The 21,317-nt window shown below is 35.9% G+C and overlaps 1 protein-coding gene across 2 annotated transcripts in view; it reads right to left on the bottom strand.

The window, feature by feature from the left end:
- Positions 1-21,317, bottom strand: part of NOL10 (nucleolar protein 10) — a 79,410-nt gene that overhangs the window by 55,027 nt on the left and 3,066 nt on the right. For both annotated transcript variants that reach the window (XR_009274515.1, XM_058800940.1), the window contains exons 5-13: positions 20,242-20,279; positions 17,243-17,379; positions 16,447-16,512; positions 14,727-14,787; positions 14,128-14,213; positions 13,694-13,772; positions 12,343-12,492; positions 9,891-9,957; positions 5,189-5,241 (exon numbers count right to left, since the gene is read on the bottom strand). Coding sequence is in view for 1 of the 2 variants with exons in the window: in XM_058800940.1 (XP_058656923.1) it covers positions 5,189-5,241; positions 9,891-9,957; positions 12,343-12,492; positions 13,694-13,772; positions 14,128-14,213; positions 14,727-14,787; positions 16,447-16,512; positions 17,243-17,379; positions 20,242-20,279 (737 nt within the window). In the remaining variant the exon portion in view is untranslated. The remainder of the gene's footprint in view (positions 1-5,188; positions 5,242-9,890; positions 9,958-12,342; positions 12,493-13,693; positions 13,773-14,127; positions 14,214-14,726; positions 14,788-16,446; positions 16,513-17,242; positions 17,380-20,241; positions 20,280-21,317) is intronic.

Genomic DNA, 21,317 nt, shown 5'->3' with positions numbered 1-21,317 from the left:
CCAGAGCATTTAATGAAAACATGTAAACTAATAGGATTTGTTGCCTTAATCAGTGATTATGTTGTTTCAGGGTTAACCACTCAGGAAAAACTAGCTTTTCCTCAGGTCTTGTAAAACAGTTTTTTTTATAAATCCAAGAAAAAAAAAATTTAAAAATAAGCTTTTTTGATGCATATTCAAAACAAAAAGATGCTGATAAACGGTAATTGAACTAGACTAGAGGAGTATCAAAAAAGAGAAAACAAAATCAATTAAAGAAATTAAAGAATGTATGAAAGGCAAACAATGCCTGGTTTAGCTGAAAAGCCACATGATTTTAAGAGGACAAAATTCATATTTCCAACAATAGGGACAGCCACGTATCCAAAGTAGGTATTGTATGAGAAACCAGAACCCTTATACTCTTAGAGCAACTGAATCATTGAGTAGGCAAGAAATACTTGCTCTTGAAGCATTTCCAGTTTATAACTCCAACAGCCCTGAACTAGGGGAGTGCTAGGATATCAAATTATTTTCCAAAACCACCTGAAAAGAAGCCAGAGACGCTCCAGGATTTATTTTCCCTTGAAGAGCTTAATATCTTCACTACACCAAAAGTACATTGCTTCTAGCCTCAACAGGGAGTGTTCTGCCAAGACTGCAGGAAAGTAAAAAAAACCCAGAACACAGAATATTACACTCAATTAATTACATGCTTAATTGCTCTCTTCTTTTAACAGCCTAATGAATAGAGCAAGTTTCAGTTTCAGTATGTTCATGTAGCCGAAAGTTTCAAGTCCAATAAATGAGACAGGACAGATTTGCAACATCTGTGCTAAGATCAGACAAGTTTGTGTAACCAGAAGTAAACACTAAGAGTAAAACCCAAGCCCCTTGCTCTCCACCCAGAGCACCTTCTGTACAACCTTCAAAGAGAACCTTGTATGTTATGGAACATGACAGCCTCAATTAAGCTTAAAGAGAATCTGACTCATCTTAGATTCCAGGTCAGGGGACCACCATGTGTCAATGGAACTTCTGCTCTCTTCACTTCTTTGACCAGGACCTGCTTGCACTATTGAATCAACTTAGGTTTCTGAGTCAGTAGTCTAAAAACTATCCCAAGGCACACACAACTTTCATTTCAACCTTCTTGAGGCACACATCAAAGTGATGAACCAGGAAGCCAGCTGGCAAGAAGCAGGCTCCAAGTGTTTGCATAAACTGCAAGTTAGCTATTAAACTAATGGCAAACAGCCTAATTCCAGTCAGGAATTCAGAGGCACTTGCCCTCATTAAATCCCAGCAAAATAAAACAAAAACAAAGTCTCTAAGCTAAGCCACTAATGTTGCCTATGTAATACAAACATTTAATTTCAAGGGTCAGATTCAATTTGCTTTTTGGTCACTCTGTACTGTGTACCTATATAAGGTATCTTGCCATTGAAAATCAAACCTGTCTGTCCTTTCTAGAAAACAAAAAAATTCACCTTGTACTTCCTCTACTTACAGCTTTGCACACAAAAGAAAAAACTGCAGTGATTTTTTACTTCTTTATAAGAAATGCAATGTTCCCAGACATTCCTAGTCTCAGCTGTCATACCCACTCTGATGAAACTTCTGCAGGAAAAGCTGATGCGTGCCATTTCTTTTACAAGCAATATTATGATACTCACTGTCAAAACTCTTATAATCCTGAAGTTAAGAGTAATTTTTTGGGTTTGAAATGGAAATTTAGCTTTGGCGTTCACAATGGAGAGAACGGGCACAGATAATTCAGTCAGACATGAGCTCAGCCAGAGCACATTCCAAGCTGGCCAGACATGAGCCAGCTCCAGTTCACCAGTCATGAGCTGTGCTAGCACAGCACTGTGCCCACACCAATAAAACCTGCTGAGAGGCTGGGCATGCTGGGCTGGGCACAGTCCTGCACTGTCTGGCCAACTCCAATCATGGACAGCGGATGCTGGGTCTGTCTGCACCCATCTATGCACACACTGCTCTGCAAGTCCCACTGCTGTGAATTCTTTTCTCCTTACATAGAGCACAGCACCATACATTTGGGATTTAAAGTATCCTCCTTGATCACAGCCATGGCAATTCCTTATAGCTGTTCCAATGAGCATTTAAAACAAGAGAATAATTTTTAGCACTACAGGCCAATGATGAGCACGGGCAAATGAATGGATTTTATTTACATAACTGTCCTTTGCACTTAGTAGCATTTCTCCCAGGCATCCATTCTGTTGCAGAAATCAACAAGACTCGTAACTCAGTTCCTGTCAACATCTCAAAGACAAAAGACATATTTTTAGTACTATTCAGCCTACCTTAAAGAAACAAAGAAAAAATTAAGTTACTCATTAAAAAAATTGTGAATCCTAGTTCTTAGGAAAAGATAGAAAATGGCACCATGAAAAGAGATTAAGTAATACAGTTCTTCAAAGTTTTGCTCCAAAGACCCACGTAACTAAACTTAACTCTGCCTGTGCAAAGAAATTAGTAAAGTCTTCCAAGGATGGAAAAAACACATGTATTAATCATCTACTGACAGAGAAACCAAAGGACAGGTGTGCTACTCTGAGCTCAAATAACTAGTCTGGAAGATCAAGGAATAAAACTGTAACATGAACGTGTTAATAACATTAAATTTTCCTTAATAAAAAAAGCCCTGGAGCAGTTGAAGGCTGACACAAGTCCTCCATTTCATATTTTCGTCATTTAAAAGGTAGATTAAAAAATAAACAAAACAGCCAACAAACACAGATTTAGTGAGCTACATACTTGATTTTTAGGAAATGTAGGAAAACACCATTCAATTATGCTACACTGGCTGTGCCAGCCCCTTCTGCCTTGCCTGTAAAAAGGCACAGGGTTAAAAAAATCAGACCAGAGTGAGATTTCTGTCTCTATTTCAAAGTAACTTCTCACTACTATTTAACTTTTCTATTGTCTAAAGTAAGTATTACATGTTTTGAAATGAACTACAAATTGTCAACTAAAAAAGTAACAACAGTATTTCAGGTATGTTCAACAGCCTTCAAACTCAAAGCCATTGACATAAACTGGAGAAGTTTAGCTTATTTGAAAATCAAATTTAAACTAGCCAGTAGCCTTTAAAATAAATTTTAAATTTTCTTGTATACATCAATATTTCAAATATAGAACTCATATTCGGATTTATGCTTTTTATTCATCATTTGGGTCCATCTGTATACTCATGTCACAGTGTGTGTAAAACCCACAAAAAGGTACCATCCAAACAAGGTTAGGCAGACTCAGGTAACAAAAATCAGGGGATGGTCACACAGGAAGATGGTTTAGGGCAAAATTTATGTTAATCTTCACTGGAATAACCTACATGCTGCAAAAATACTAGATAGTATCAGTCAGTATTTAAGTTTGCGAAATTGTCTCTAGGTATGATCTGAGATCTAATACAGAGTGCTTATAATTCTTAACTAAAAATTACTTGTCTGACTTCAGAAACACAAATTTAGTACTCACAGAGGATTCTATGAGAGATTTTTGAGAGAGCAAAAAGTAAATATTTTTTGTTTTGATTTACAGTTTGTGCAAGAATACTCAAAAATAATGCTAGCTTGCACAAGTTCTAACAAACATTCATCACTGGTGACAATCAAGACAATGAAATAACTTTTTGGCTAAGTTGGATGTGAACTGCTCATGTACTATAGCTGTCAGGTTCATGTATCATGCACACCTGCATAAAACAATCTCAGTGCACAATTTTCAGAGATAAGCTGAACCTTACCTTTAGTGACAGAAGGAATGCTTTTTTGCATCTGGATTATTTAAATTGACTAACTAGTCCATTCCAGTTTTAAAAACTCATCAGATTTCAAAAAGAAGTGAGTTTGTGTTCCCTAATCCATTAATTAAAAGAGACGATAGAGAAAAAAAATGCTTGGAGAGCTCCTCTCTCAACCTTACAAAGGACAAGGTAAATGGAAAGAAAGTGTTCATCTTCTAAATACAGCTAATATTTTGTCATAGATAAAAAATATATATGTTGTCTCCCTTTCTCACTCAAAGCACAGAACAGTGCAGTTAACAAAATGTGAGTTGGGTAGAGCTGAGTTACAGAAACAGACAATTCACATCCAAAGAACAGCTTGACATAACTCATGTATAAAATGGCACATCTCTTTAAATGCAAAAACCTAATAATGTAAGTAAATATATCAGACTACAGAATTGTTTAGAGGTATACTATTGTATTTATACACACAAATACAACATGTATATATATTCTATTCCACAAAGAGAAATGTAAACTCATAAATCTCTATCCTGAACATAATCAAGATCATACACAGTAGATATGGCAGTGGGGGATGACCAGAAATGAACTGATAAATATGAAATTTAAATTAGCTTAAAATCTATTAGCTAAATGAAGACTTTTTGGCTCACTTAAAAATAGTAAAATACGTATTTCAATATTAATAAACTTTATAGTTTGTCCAAAATTAATTAAGAAGTTATGTATTTTTAGAATCTGGTCAGCTATTCTGCATGTAAAATTTACATAGGTATCCTACTATTTATCTTCTATCAGAACAAGAAAACCTCTAGAGAACACACTGTAGGAACTAAACCAAGAGTGAAATTCAGGTGTAATTTTCTGTACAATTCCCTTACACCAGAAGGCTTGCAGCTCAGTCTCCCTAAAACCAATCTGCAGAGATAAAACATGTAGTTAAATCTACAGTTAAGCCTTTCAAGTGGAAAGCTTATCCTGTGAAAAGCTGCATTTGAAGGGCATTGAGCAGAAGCTACATTCAAGAGCTGTACCTGAAGTCACACAGTATCACTTTGTCAGAACAAAGAATATTTACTGCTATGACTATGTCACTGTACACCACATATTAAAGACACTAATAAAATATTTAACAAAGCAAAATTATTATCTTGAAAAACATAGTTCCTATTTTTAATCAGTTATCAAAAAAAGCTCCACCTGAATTTTCTGCAGCCACTAACCAGTTTTGAAACTGGCAGCAAAAAGCAAATTACAGGTTTTTTAAGTAATTCAACATGGTAAATTAATAAATTATAGTTAACCTAAATTTACTTTATTGTGACATCTCAGACAATGTAGATGTGAATTTCAACTGAAATACCTGAATGGCACCAAACAATTGTGTCTTTAGGAGCAATATCAGGAACAACTTGTAATACTTACTGGTATATAATAGATATTCATTTTAGGGGCTTCATTGGCAGTCATTAGCATTCCTAAAAAGAGATTTCCACATTTAAAAATATTGATTAGAAGAGGATAATACTATTTTTTAAAAAAGCTCATAAAGTACATATTCTTGGCTTGCAATGGACATTAATCAAGATCTGTAATAAATTGTTGCATCAAATACCACAGAAAGAAATGTGTAATATCAGCCTAATTAACAAAGCTTAATTTTCTATATATTCATTTCCTTTTGTCTTCTATCTTAATTGTTCAGCACCACTTTGCAACCACTAAGCTCTGATAAGTGCAGGCTGCCAACTTTCATAACAAATATGAACAGTTCAGCCCTTAATACTGTTTAGAACAAGTCCAGTTAGTATTGCAGTTAAAAACTACATCGGACATAAAATTGCATTATTAATACATTGGTATTAGAACATGTTGTTATTTGGGTTTTTTTGTACACACACCTCAACAGAGCCATAAATCATAACATGGTTTACACCTTCATTCATATTTCATCTGGGGAAATAAATACAACAGCAGCTTCTCAACCCAAAATGAGATATAGGACACTGTGGCTTCAAAAGGAGTAATGCTAATCCTATAACCAAGCAGGGCAAATGTAGAATTTGAAGTACCTATGAATATACCCAAGAAACACCACGAATAAGGGGTTTACATACTCTGAATATAAAAAAAAATACTGTAGGAATACTAAAATCTGTGGAAAATCTCCTACTGCCACAAGACTTCTTGTAAATTCAAAATCAAGAATACTCTCAATTTCCTTCTACATAAAAGAGTAATAAGAACATCTGCCATATACTTTTATGTTTATCTCAATTCAGTCTTTCCAAAGTAGCCAACCAACAGGTAATACAAATGATTGATTATGAAGAAGAAAAGTGCCATCAAATTAGATAACATTCTGATCTGAAAGAACTGTAACATATGCCACTGAGACTATGAATAATTGGGTCAATTACTACACACCCAGAGGGCAGAAATTTAATTTACACCCAAGTAGAGGAATGCAATTACCATGGGTGGAGTAATCCTTCCTACCTAATCCTTTTACTATAAATACACAATGCAGCTGGACTTATAATGTCAGAAAAAAGGGGGCTTGCTTTCCCAGCAAAGCAAAATATTCATGAAAGCTTAGTCAGCAAACAGACTAAAAAACTGTGTCTGGAAAGGTTTGCAGACAATTTAAGGAAAAAGTAAGAATTTACAGCATATGCTTGAATATACACACTGAGTACTCCAGTATAGTGTACAAGATATATGCTCCCCTAACAGCACACTCACTACTATTTTATAAGACAAAGCATCTTTCCATTGACTGAATGGGAATCATTAGGAATAGAGACAGAAATTAATTCTGCAGATGCTTCAAAGATGACAGTGAAGTAAAACCTCTTTGAGGTTTTATAATAAAATAATCAAAGGAGGACAAAACCAGACTTCTAAACAGTACATGAGTGTATACTACAAGGGAAATAGAAGAATGAAAGTTAACAACTCTTAAAGAAGTCTATTCCATGCATTTTTATTGCTTTAGCTTGTTAGTTTTAATCAATTTTTATGGGAAGAGAAACCACACCCCACTTAACAGCCTAGTTCGATTACTGTGGAAGGGAAATAAAGGAGAGGCTGTTTTCAGAAGTTTTACTAAGACCATCTCTGGAAAATGGTCTGCAATACAGTATCATGAATGTAAAAGAAGAAAAATGGGAGTATGAAGTGAGACTATGTAGGAGCAGCAGTTTTAGAAAATGCAGATTTTTACCTTTTAATTTTTCTTACGGTAATTGGACACAGATTTCTATCACTGGAGATACTGTCAAGTTTTATTTATATTCTACAACTTAAATTGACTAAAGGCTAAATGGACTCAGTAAGTAAATCTTTTTCCCCTGCCCCCATTCTGTTCATTTGTGATCAGAGGAAGATATGTCAACTATTAAGAGATCCACTGAAATTTGTCATCATGTAGTTTTCAGTCAAAGATATACAAGGGTTTGCTTCCCAGGAAAGGTACTAATACTGAAGATGGTTGGTAAAATAGTTTAATTAAAAATGCCTAGCTATGACAAAATACCACCAAAAAAAACAGTTTACAGTATACTGATCTTGAGTTTACAGGAACTGATAGAATTATAGAACCACAGAACAGTTTGGTTTGGATGACATTCCCATGGGCTCAATTATCAAGCTTGTCCAAGTATGCCTGGATGGCATCACATCCTTGAGCCTGGTGTCATCTGCCATTTGCTGAGACAGCTCAATCCCACTGTCTGTGTCATTGATGAAGATATAAATATCTAAATAAAGCTTGTCCCAATACAGAGCCCTAAGGGACACCACCTGTCACTGATTTCCACTTGGACATTGAACTGTTGACCACTACACCTTCTGGATGAGACTATCCAACCAATTCCTCATCCCCTGAATAGTCCATCCATCAAATCTCTCCAATAAGAGTGAAAATGGGGTATTTTGCCTTTCTGAGCAGCAGTGATACATGAAGTGCTAAAACACAAGCTAGGCAAAGATCTCCTGGCTTTCCTGTGCCATGCATCTAGAGGAGCTCTGAGAATGCTGGGGCACCAGTAAGAGCACTGAGCCAAACCATACTGATACTGAAATCATGTTATATTTCCACCTTTCCACAACTACAAAACCCTTTTACTGAAAGCATTTCCTTATTTTCAGATCTTCAGTCATGATTATTCCTTAAACTCTGAACAAGCATGAGGTGGTTCTAAGGCATCTTAAGTGCTGGTCCAACAGTATTTATGATGAACATGCAATGCACCACCTCTTACCCTTGATCTCTCCATTGCAACATGCTCTTGTTTTTACCCCACTGCCTCCATGGGACTATAAGGTACAACCCAGTTTTCTTCCCACAACATTTCTTACCAAAACCATCAACCCGTCCCTCTACAGACAACAGGAAAAGCAGCACTACAGAACTGGACTGCACAATCTAGATCTCAATCACAGACTTGTGAAAACCAATGTCCAATAGCAACATAAGGGACATGTGCGCATTCAATTCTTTGGGCTACAAGATTTGTCGGGCAAAGTCTCATGAAAATCATTTCTGCAAAAGCACACGAGTCATGTCCACATACCACAAAGGCTACAGAGCATCCACAGCTGAGTAATGCCCATACTCGACATATTCAAACTTGGCTTGACCTGAGCAATCCGATCAGACTTCAAAGCTGGATCTAACTTCAAGCTGGCCCTGCTTTGAGTAGGAAATATAAAACTCCCAGGGGTACCTACCAACCTAAATTACACTATGATTCCACATTGACAAATAAATTTTTTCTGTTCCACTCCCTGTGGTGAGCTCTTCATTGATGCTGAGTGGATGGTAATTTGCTGCTGGGCTCTCTTCTAGATGCAACCAATAAGCTCACAGGTGAAACCTGGGTGAAAGGCTGAAAATCAGTCACTCCAACAGTCTCTCTCTGCAGCCACCATGGATGAGGGTTTATCCATCTCCAGGGTGCAGAATCCACCCTGTCACCATGCAGTAATTCTCAAATACACTCACATGAACTCCTACATTCAACCAGCGCACATGGCATGTATTCTGCTCATAAGGTCAAAAATGCCCACCATCTTATCAGGGAAGAGGATTTAATTGCTCATCTTAGCCCAAAAGGAAAAAAAAAAAAGAAAAAAAAAGGAAAAGAAAAACCTCCAACCCATTCTTAACTGAAGTTGGCAGAAAAGACAGATAAGTTTTAACTTGCCAGAAATCTCACGCTCACTTATCTACAATCTTATATTTGAGCTGCTAGAATGAATCAAAGTCCAAGTTCCTCTGTCTTTACTGCTACCTCTAAAATTAAGATAATAGCAGTTTGCAACTCAGGCATTGTCTGTTTCCAGACTTTTGCTCTGTGCCATCCTAGCAGCCCTAACTTATTTCATCCTTTTCAGTACTGCTTTCTAAAAAGGAAGTAGGTATCACACCATACTTAAGAACTAAAGCAACTCATATTAAGCAAGAAAATTAAGTCCAGTTGCAATCTGAAGTACAACCAAAGCATATATGCGCATACAACCATCATTCTGTAAAATATTTTTACTCATAAATTAAAGTCCCGGAAACCTTGGTTAAAAGCAATCCTCAGTTTTGATCTCTGAACATAACATTATGAGATGCAACAAATCTGAAAAAAAATCACAAAAACCATGCAAATTTGTGCACTTAGGAATCTACACTTAAAACCAAAGTAATAAACCTAAGGGATGGCACAATTTAAGTGCTGTATTTAAATCAAGGGAAGATGAAATTCTTGAAACACTTGAAAAAGAAGTGTAAATATGCTGTAAAGAGGTTTTTCCTACCTCTAGGAAGCAAGCTCTAACTCATTGGGACTTAGTCAAGACAATAGGCCAAAACTTCTATTCTTACTATAAAATGAGTCACTTCAGATATTTGAAGGGGTAAAATAGGCCAATCACTCAATTAACAGCACTGCAGCTTCTAACTGCAAAGAGGCTCCTATATAATACAGATGCAGAGGAAACTAACTGACAAACAACCCTTTATTTTAAGTTTTCCCATTAGGAGGAATTGTAGACCTAAATTGTATCACCTAAACAAAGACCACACCTTGCTTTTCCTTTTGAATTTAGCAAGAGATTAATATACTTAACATACCTGAATTTGGATAAAGGCAGACATCATTTATATCATGTTCTGGCTCCATTGAAGTAAATATCTTTCCCTGAAATTGCAGGGAGAAAATAAATCATAAAGAACTCCAAACAATATAATTAAATTCAGTAAATCTAAACATTAATAACAACTACTATAGAAGCTAAGAAACATGATGGAATAAAGATGGAACAGATTTTGCAGAACAATAAAATGTTATTAATATCTGAACATAACAAAAGGAAGACAGTATTGTCTTTTATATCTGATTCAATCTCTTACAAGGAAGTGCAGCCTACTGGTAATTGAAGATACAGCAATGTACAGTGGCACCCCTAATTTCTCAGCTTACACTTCTGTTTGAAAATAAATGTCAGATTTACTTTATTTTATGCAAAAGTGAGGCTGAGGTCCACAAGTTCTGGGCGCACTGTCAGTGTAACCCTTACTTTATTCAACTATGAATGTGGAAGCTTTAAATAATTTTACTTTGCTAAGTATGATTAGCTGAGAAAATGGATTAGGAGTAGAATTTGAATCTGGAGCTTGATTCTTCCACTTGTACTAATGTCTACATGAAATGAAATATAGCTCAGGACTTTATTTATGATTTATAAACTCATTTTTAAAGAGGTCTTGATATAAAACAAAAGCACTAAGAGCATACAGTGGTATATAGCTTAGATAAGAATTGAAGTTATAAAGGTTACTTAAAAAAGAGGTAAAAGCAGGAAACAATGTTCTCAAAATAATAATGGGAACACAGTCTGAAAAACCCAGACAAAATACAGGTGCTCTTATAAGCCAACACACAAAACAGCCAGTAAAGGAAGAGTCTCTAACAACTGGACCACATAATCTGAAGCATGAGACTACATGCCTACACAATTCTAAATGAGGGACAGGAACAAGGTAAATTTTGATCCTGTTCCTCTTTTTTTTTTTCTTTCCCTGCAGCAATCCCACCTACCTTTCTGGGCCCTTCCTTTCCCTCCCAGTTACATGCTGTTACCCCACCCACCTCTGGTCTCTCCCTGATGATTAAGAGGAGTCCTCCTCCACCCTGGCCTCAGCAGACAAAAGCCTGGTGCTCCCCACCCCAAGGCACGTCTCAGCATGGGGCCATTCTGGTATCAAAGCCATGTGCTCTCCACCCGCAGTCTGCCTCTGCACTTGGTTCCTGGCCAGAGGTAGTCAGGAACCAGCATCTGGGACAGATGGAGCCAGCTGGAACACACTCTAGGAAAGAGTCCAAAGCTATCTTTGCCTTCCAGCGGTGAGAAGCCCTCCCCTTTCCCACCAGAGCTACCTTGCAAACCTTACAGAGCTTCATTCTCAAAGAGGGAAATATACATACCTAGGAAAAATGGAGAGGCCACTACAGATGTTTTAAATAATAGCCAATAATTTATTTGCTCTTTCAAACAGTAACAATTAACTGCAGAGGAGCTTACAAAAAACTACTTGCAATCACAGAAAAAATAAAAGAGGCTGTTGAAAGTTCATGAGGCAGCACAACAATACTGAAGTGACTGCCTGAAATAATTAGGAAAAAAAGCCTCTACTACAACTCTTTTTATGTTTCACTATAAAGTTAGAAAAGCATAAATGGAGCATGTTTTTCAGAAGGAGCACAATGACTACAGACATCCCCTCAAACCAAAACAAGTTACAATAGTGTTACTATGAATCTCTGGGGTAACAAAACATGATGCCCCATAGAGTCATAGTAAAGTTCACTGACAGAAAGATAAGAAAGAGGACAGCATTATATAATGAAAAGAATGAAAGACAGTGAAAGAGTGAAAATTAGAGCTTACAATTTCACTTAGAGGTGCAAAGGGCAAAGATAAAGACATTGCCCATTGCAATATAATCCCCTAATACAGTGTTAAGACACGCTGTTATTTGGCTCGCTGCATAGTATCTTCTTCAGTATCCAAATGGGATCCCGTGAAAATAAGCAGTAACTGATTTTAGTAGGTCTTTAACTAACTGATCTACCTTTGAAATTAACCCTACTTTGGGCAGGGAATTGGAATGAACATGTTTTCTCTGGTGAAAAAACCTAACTGGATGTATTCAAGAACATAGTGAGAAATATACAAACTAAGGCAATGGCTAACATACTACTTTTTATGTTTAAAACCTTCTCCTGAAAGAAGCCTCTTGGCCAGACATGTACAAAGAGCTAAAAACCCCCTGAGACTACATCTTTATACCTGACAGGCTATTGAATAACTTCCCAGATGCTGATTTACTCAAACAGGACAAAATGCTATGTAAATTAAGAGACATTAAAACCTCAACTTCTTACACTGAATTTCAGCTTAATTAATTAAGCTGCACAAAAAAACACTCAAAAACAACAAGCCAAAATAAAATCCCCCAAAACTCTCAACCCAAATAAAGTAAAATTTTAAAAATCTGAATGCAGTAACATAAAACTACTTACTGTATCTTTGTTCCACATTTTTATGATTCGAGAATCCGCAGAGATAATTAAATCCAGCTGATGCTGAAACTGAATGGATTTAATAGGCAGGCCATAGTGGTGATCTTTGACTATTAATGGATTACTAGACCGGAGATCATATAATAGGACCTTGAAGAATAAGAGACAAATTAAATTTATAACATTGTAAGACCATCAGGAAGTCATGCCCATCAGATCTTCACTAAACATTTAGCTAAACTTGAAATTTTACTTACATAGGCAGGATTTACATAAAATAAATAATTTTGAATTCTGAAAACAACTTATTAAGTGAGCCCAATTTATTCTGACCTGGTATTTTAACATCAGCATGCTTCCATCTAGAAAAATTAATGAATTTAAGACCTAATCATCTTTCTAAAGACTTTTTAATTTCTATTGAAAAAAATAAACAATTTTTTTTTGTTTTCAATACTCTTAGTGTTTCATAATTAGTAATATTTCACTTTCAGATTCTTGTGGTGTTGTTACATGATTTAAATTTTCAGACTTCCTTCCAGATTCAGTGAATATAACTTTCCCTCAGTGAAATACCACAGAATGTATTTTTTTATGTCGAGGAAAATAGAGAGTACAGACCCTGTCTTCCAGAAACTTGTATTTTATCTCCAAAATTTCCTATGGAACTTGAGAAAGTTAAATCTTTCGCATGTAAAGTGTGAATAACAATAATCTTTGGGAAAAATAATATTATCAGTTTATTTAATCAGAAACACCATCTGCAATAAAATTTGTCTGACTTGTACACTAACATAGCAAATACAATTCTCACACATATATCTGTTCTTGAAGAAGCTACAGCTTTCTAAACCCATGAAAATACTGATGATGGCAGGTAACAATCCCCACACTTCCCTTTACAAATATGATGGCAACAACAAATGAATTTAAATTAATCTTCATATCAAGATAAGACACTAAAAATAACAGTTGAAAGACAATAATTTCTGGTTTTATAGACTTTAAGATGAAGGAGATCACATATGTTGCACTGAGATGGTACTCATAGCCCCAAAAAGCAGCAACTTCCCCACACACTTGACTCAAGTCATAAGTGAACTGCAAATTTGCAGTTGTAGAGTATGTAGGTTGTGATGATATTAAGTGGTACCTACAAAATTCTGAAGAGTACAAGCATTTGATAAAATTACATTGCAGTTTGACTATTACTACTCTATACCTGTAATTTATGGTCTAATAAATACTTGCAGTAATAGATATATACTGCACTCAATGTATTGATAGACATGGATTGGGAATTTCAAGAGCAGGATGTCCTAAGAACTGTGGTACATGAAGTCAAATTTACCTGCCCAGTAGATGTTCCAACAGCCATATTCAAAGCCCCATCAAATTTCAGTGCTGAAATGGATGGCAAACCTTCTATCCTGCAAAGCACAATGCTTACAGTTAGGCATACTTTCAATAAAGCCTCCAAATAATTTTTAATGTTAAAAATAGCTAAGCTAATTCTAAGCTCAGTAAAATAATTCACAGGTATCACTGAGAAATACTACTTCAAAAAGCTGCACTGTTTACATTCACAACGTGTATTTGTATACAAAAATAGCCACTACTACTTAGATCAGTGTCTAAGAGAACTCCTCCTTTGTGACTAAGAAAATCCTTTATTCACACTAGCAATGACAAGAGAACAGGCAGGTCGTTTTAAAGGAAAGTGGGATTTATTTCTAAAACAACCAAAACTTCAAAAAAAAACAGTGAAAAGGAAACCTTACTCACTCTGTGTCTGCTGTCACACTGCTTAATGCACAGTCCAACAGCCCAACTCGATTTCTAGTTCTAGGATCCCAGCATTCCACTTTTCCCTAAACAGTTTAGAAAATATGGTTCAAGCTTATGCAGCAGATACCTGGTAGTCTGAAAACATTTAAATAAAATTATGAATTATCTAATCTAAGGAATAATTAACAACATTTCCGAGGTTGACATGAGTTGTTCTAATAATGACATACAGGGTGCACACATTTCATTTGTAGTTTTTTCAATGTAATCTAAATGAAAATCACTAACACTAATTTTTTTTAAGATTAATAGGGTACACATGCCAGCTAGTTTCTACAGATGGCTACACTGCAAAATGAGAGAACATTATTTTTGCTCCTGTCTGCAAAATCTCAAGTGCTCAGCAACCAAGTAACTCCAATATTTTATCTGCACTATGCTCTGAAAAGTCATCTTTAGCATTATCTATATCTACCATAGCAAATGAGACCAATTAAATTAATTAGGTTCATGATTTCTTCTTTTCCTCCTGCAAATTAATTTCAAAATGCAACAAACACTACTGCCCTTTTCATAAAAGGAAGGCAAACATTTACCTCAGCCGTCCCCATAGCAAACAAGAAGTGGACAGGATTTATGTCACAGACATTACTCTCTCTACAACAGAAAAAGGAGCAAGGTTAATGATCTCAGAACAATTTAACACATTAACAGCTAATAAGATTTCTGCAATCATGTACACTATTGTTCAGCCTGGAAAAGCAAAAATTGGAGGGAGGGAGGGACAAATGATAACAGCTTCTCATACTTAAGGGGAGCTTACTAAAAATCTGGAGGCAGAGACAGTGCTGATTACTTCAAACAGGTAAAGTTCCAACTGGATGTAAGGATAATATTTTTATGCTGTAAGGATAATTAAGCACTGCAATGTGTTAATCATAGAGGTTGAGAAATTTCCATCTTTGGAATTTCCAAGACCCCCCTGAGAAAATTCACCTGAATTCATGAGACTGTGCCCTGAACAGGAGCCTGGGCTCTGAGTCTCTTTGCACTCCTCTGCTCATATCCAACACCTACCCAAGCCCTGCCACATCACTCTGCTCCACTGTATTCTTAAACAACTCAACAGGACTTGAAGAAATCACCTCAAGGTGTGCCAGGCTCAGACTGGATACCAGGAAAAATTTCCTCCCTGAAAGGGGCTGCCAAGCACTGGAACAGGCTGCCCAGGGTAAGTGGTTCAATCACCATCCCTGAGGATAATTAAAATACATGTAGATGAGGCATTTGGGGACATGGTCTAGTGGTGGACTTGGCTGTGTTGGGTTAATGATTGGGCTTGATGATCTTACATGTCTTTTCCAATCTAAATGAATCTCTGATTCTAATTATGTCAAAAGATCCTTACGATTACTTATGTTCTAAAGCTTACATCTCCAGCATGTTCTGTCTGACCAATGGTCTCCTTTCTCTCACCCAAGTATTCTGTTTCTCAGTAGGGCACCCAAGAGCCCTGCATTGTGACAACAATTCTTTTAAAGTTCAAATATTTCTTCCTTTCTACACTACTTATCCCAGCACTTTCCAACTTCTTCCATTCAAAGCTCTCTACTTCTAATTCTGTAACTCATCCAACTCCTTCACCTCAAAACCTTCTCACAACTTAAGTCTCATCTCTCTAATCCAGATTTTACTTTACACCCTTACCTCTCCCATGGTAGGATTTTCCCTTTTTTAAACTCCTGTTGCTCAGTTTTTTATTGTGCCTTCCCAAATACTTCTTCATCCATTAAGCTATTCTGCCCACCAGCTCTTGCCCACCATCAAGCCACTCTATCTAGTGAAGTCTGTCTGCCTCTCCCCACATGAAAAAAGCTCAGTTCCTACTCTGGTAGGGTTTTCAAAAGAATCAGACACATGCTGGAGATATAAAAATTCTCTCTGGGCTACTTCAAGAGCAGAAGGACAAAGACATGTCTGGGAAAGTACATACCCTGTGGGTAGATCTCTATATGATGGCTAAATTGAGTAATAATGGCAAAGTTTTAATGAAATGCTCTTAAGATCAAGTTATATAATACCTATTTAGTCCATATTAAGCAATTTTAAAACATCCACAAAAGAAAATTCAATTAAACATAAAAACTAGAACAAAAAAATTACAGAACATAAAATGAAATGAGAGTCAGACTCAGCATATGCTCACTTTCAACTGTGCAAAGCATTTGGGCAGCTTTCAGTACTGGTGGTGAGCATGCTAGAAGTCTGCTTCCACCTGGTGGAAAGAAGAGAGGTCATGCATTACACAGAACTTACGAAGCTTCGGTTTGCAGGGAGTTCAGAAATCTTCCTTGCTCCAGATTTAGCCTGTACACTTCAGAACTACAAAAGAAAAACCCAAAATTACTCTTGTGTCTAACTAATACTGAAAAACACTGCTGTAAATTTAGAGGCATTGTAAAGATTCTTATTCACAGTCTAATTTCAAATACACAATTTTCAGAATTCACAATCTATAACAACACAAATAAATACTTTGGTGTTCAAAACACAGAGAAAAATGTGCATGTTCACAATTTATTTATTATACCTCAATATCCTACCAACTACTATTTTTCCAGGCAAAAGATACATTAACTCACTTCTCAAGACTTTTTAATTTCCTGTGATTTAAGTTACATCTTGAATTTCTACTTACTTTGCTTGAAACCCTAAGAATCTAATTTTATTTTTACCATGTCTTTTCAGAAACCCAATTATGTGATTTAACTCACACTTCACAGCAATAAAAGACCAACCAGGATAGGAAAAGTTATTTCATTTTCCTGACTTAAATGCTAAACACTTTTTAAAACAATACACTGACCTGCAGTTTTTAATACAAATTTGCAAATACATGATATACATGGTTTAAGAATAAAAAAAAACAGCTTAAAAATAGCATGGGAAACTGAATTAAAATTAATTCCCACATTTTCTACCCTCACCATTTCCCTTATTAATTTGGAAGGAATTGCCGCTTTTTCCACTTTTTAGCTTCTCTAATACTTTAATGTTCATTTTATTACTGGAAAACACTAACAAAACCGAAACAAAATAGTCCACTTAATACCTTGCTCCTATGAAATACAGGTCACATGATGGATAGTGGTAAGAAAAATCTCTACCAAATTTTGGTATTCTTGTCTTGTAGTAATGGCCATGTTGTGAATGAAACTCCACAAATCTGCCACACTCCAAGAAGACAATCTGAAAATAAAATAGAAAGCTTTGAAATATACAGAAACAGACAAGTATCTCCCCAACTTGTCTTTTAGCACAAACTTCAGTGATTTTTTTTTTTCAAACTCATAAAGGCTTATCACAACTTATTCAAACAATTTCTACTAAAATGACAGAATCAACTAGTACTTCATCATTCTCACTAGCCACAGCAGAGTTTTGTTAATATACTTTATATGAATATTCACAGGAGTAAATGAGACATCCTGAAAGTGACTCTGCAGTCAGAAGCAGCACAGTTACTTCACACTCTGCTGCACCAAAATTAACATTTCTATTTCCTTCAAGACACTGCAGTTAGTGATTTCTTCCAGGTACAAAGCTGTGCAGACACCAGTACATTCACATGGACTAGGCAGATGAGCTACACATCCTGATGCACAGCAGCATTCCAGTAAATGACACTAGCGATCTTTCTACATTTTTGTTCTTTGCCAACTGAATAAGAACATTGTTTCTTTCTGAAACTTAGACAAACATCTCACTCCTGGAAAAACCTACAGGGAGGTATTACTAGAGAGCTCAACCTATCCCAGTAAATAAAATAGGCCAGGTTCTGCTGTTACACTCCTTATGGCAGGTTAACATGGCACATACTCACAGGAAGGGATTCTTCCCCCCCTCCAGAGACAGGGTCAGCCCCATCACGTGCTGCACCTCAAACTATGGCACTGAGCAATGGAGGAACAGCTGGCCTGGCCCAAACTCATGCCATGCATGATAACCCCTGCCAAACCTTCGTCTCTGAGCCTCATCCCTATTTAGCTTGGATTAGAGAAGTGATACTTTAGTGTAGCCTGTGTAGTACATGCATCTTCTAAAAACAATACATAGCAAATATCTAAAATTTTCTACTGCTGAATTACATAGCTAGCAATGCAAATAAGGATGAGAAACTCAGGGAAGTGAGGTAACTTTTAAGTTTAAAGTTAAGTTTAAAGTTTAAGTTGAGTTTTATTTAAAGTTACTGTAAATCTGTCATCTTTATTTATAAATCTGTATAATTGTCTTACCGCTAATAATTTTCTATTAAAACACAAATTTCTATAATATTAGACTTGAATATATTAATGTTCTCTTCCATTAGTAGTGAATACAGCTCAGTGTAAATTGTGTTTGTCATTTCTTCTTACTAAATTAAATTTGGTCACCACCAGAAAACTAAAACTAACAGTAGCAAATGCATTGGCACTGGTGCGTGGCAAAAATATTACGTGGAAATACAGGTCTCCTGGCAAAAGGCTGTGGGAAAAAATACACTACACTCTCTCCCAAGCCTAAAACTTAGTCCAAGTCTAAGACTTTTAAACCTAAAACTTAGAAAGGCACAGAAATGTAACTGGCCTTTTCTTTCATACGGATTCATATTCATCTGTATGAAAGAAAAAAGGTGCTCTCATTATGAAAATGCGAATAAGCCTCAAAGAAGCCTTAAAGGGATGGCAGGAACAGATTTGGAGAGACGCTATTTTCCCTGGACGCTGAGAGCACCAAGAGGGCTACCAAGACTGACAAGGGACAGAATCCAGGACAAAAAAAAAATCCCTCTTTGCAACAGCAACAGTAAAAACTCAAGATTTTCCTGGGCAGGAACTAAAAATTCTTTATGACAAGATAGAGCAGAATTGCAACAATTTATTCAGTAAATCTTTGGAACCACCATGCCTTTGGATTTTGACAGAACTGTTCAAGCATTAAAATGATATTTTAAAGACCCATTCCAATCAATACTTCTATGATTCTAAAAATTTCAAGTGTAATTTCTCAAGTATCATTCCCTCTTTCTAACACGTCCACAAAACTATGACAGCCACTTGAATAAATAAAATTTATTTATTTATATAAATATAAAATAAATTTTTTATATAAATATTTTTCTTTCTGATGATTTCTTAAGTTTTAGTAAAATAAAATTGAAAACATAAAGATTACATGAAGTTGAAAAAGTAGGGCTTCAGCCTGAAATATAGTACCTATTTCAGCTGAAAACACACACACCTTTCTGTTCATAACCAGTCAGAAACATTTGGGAAGACAGCATGTTCTTCAGTCTCCCAAATGACTATTTGGTATGTAGAGCCAGAAACATCTTCCACTAGACAGACAAGTGGGAAGCCACTGTGAAATATCAGCCATTACCTTCTGCTACTTGAATTCATGCACTTCCTTCGAAATCTCACAGGAAAAATGCAAAAAAAGCTACAAGGCTAGATGATCGTGCCTCTGATCAAAGAGCAGTATTTATTAAAACAAACCTATACCTGAAATGGTAAGGTCTTTTCACAGAAAAAAAAAGCATAAAATAAACACTTGGGTGATTCCTTCAGGTACAGCACTTCATTTAAAAATAAAACTAAAGAAAAAAGACATTACTTCTCTCCACAATTTTTGCTTCATATGCTCATCGTCATGTCTATAACAACAATGACAAATCAGGTTGTTAACTTACTCATAGCTATCTCACCTTTCAAAAACAATGTATGTGTGCATCACTTGGCACAAGGGATTGTGACTAAATGTTAGCTCAGAAAGAACAGTTAATTCCATTTTTCACATTATTTTGCTTGTAGGATAGATCACTATTTGAGGTTTTTCTCTCCAACAGACAAAAGATTTTAAAAGTTGTAAAGTAAATTATAGTACAAAGACACAAAGAAAACAAACAAAATTTTAAAGGCGCAAAAATGTTTACCCTGTTTGCTGTTTGTAAAAAACCATTTTTCTTCCAAAAGCTGTGTTGATTGACTGCCTTTACTATATATGAAAATACATTTTAATATACATACTAAACAATTCTTTTATTTATACACTGGAAACTATTAAACATACCTTTGAGTAATCATCTGATAAAATCTCAAACGTAACCACTAGAAGAGAGAGCAAGAGAATTTTGAGTCAACTAATCAAGCAGTTATTTGCAAACATTGGCATAATCCTGAAAACATTTAAACTCATGCTAATCTTTAGTCATGTAAGTATTCCCCACAGGTGTCAATGCATAATGCAGGCATTAATCTTTAGCAAGATCTCTAATTATGTAACTTGATTTGCAAAACAATAAGTAGTTTTCTAAAACTTTAGAAACATATGAAGCATCCTGTAATCTTTTTATTGTTCTTGTATACTTGACACATTCCTCAACACAATGCTCAAACACGTAGTTTATCGGTGTGGGAAATGTCTAATCAAATGGTTTTCAGTAAGTGTGTGGTCCATGGAGCTTGCTAATCCATCAAAGATGATAAAAAATTAAAGAGTTTGGACAGATATGCATAAACTTGCACATGCAGTCCTTCCAAGGGGTAAGCACTTTCACAAAAGAAGTTAAGGCTCAAAAAAAAATCACAAATGTGAAAGCTACTACACGCGTTGAACACTACCATATTGAACTTTGCCTACTTTTAATTGAGCTGAGTTGGGAACATTAGGGAGTAGCTGCTTCAGCTAAATTAGTTCTATTTAAATGAGATAACTCATTTAAAGTTACCTGAAGTGACTCTATGCTAGACTTCAAATTAAACATACTTCTGCAGTCTACCAAGATGCCAGTTCAAAAAAATTTACTTTAATTAGCAGCAAGCATTTATAATTACAATGACTTCTACTCTTTAAAAGAGAGTTTCACTCTTGCCATACCTTCCTCTCCCCAGCCTCTCTGAAACCCTGCCTAACACTGTTCCTTCACCCTACATGACTTCTTGTAGTCCTGAGGCAGAGAGCACAAAAACACATCCATGCTCTTATTACGATTTTTATTTCTTGCATCACTTTCACACACATCAAAGTTCAACCAGTTCAATTCTTCTGTAATGAATGTGCTCATCTCCTCATTGTTTTGGTCACCCCTACATCCTAGTTTCAGTCATCAGTCTTCAAACAGAAAAACCTGAAATAACAAAAAAAAA

Source organism: Ammospiza caudacuta, chromosome 3, assembly GCF_027887145.1.
Source record: "Ammospiza caudacuta isolate bAmmCau1 chromosome 3, bAmmCau1.pri, whole genome shotgun sequence".
NCBI classification, from domain to species: Eukaryota; Metazoa; Chordata; class Aves; order Passeriformes; family Passerellidae; genus Ammospiza; species Ammospiza caudacuta.
The sequence above is the reverse complement of the archived record's forward strand: the minus strand, read 5'-3'. Positions and strand labels throughout refer to the sequence as shown.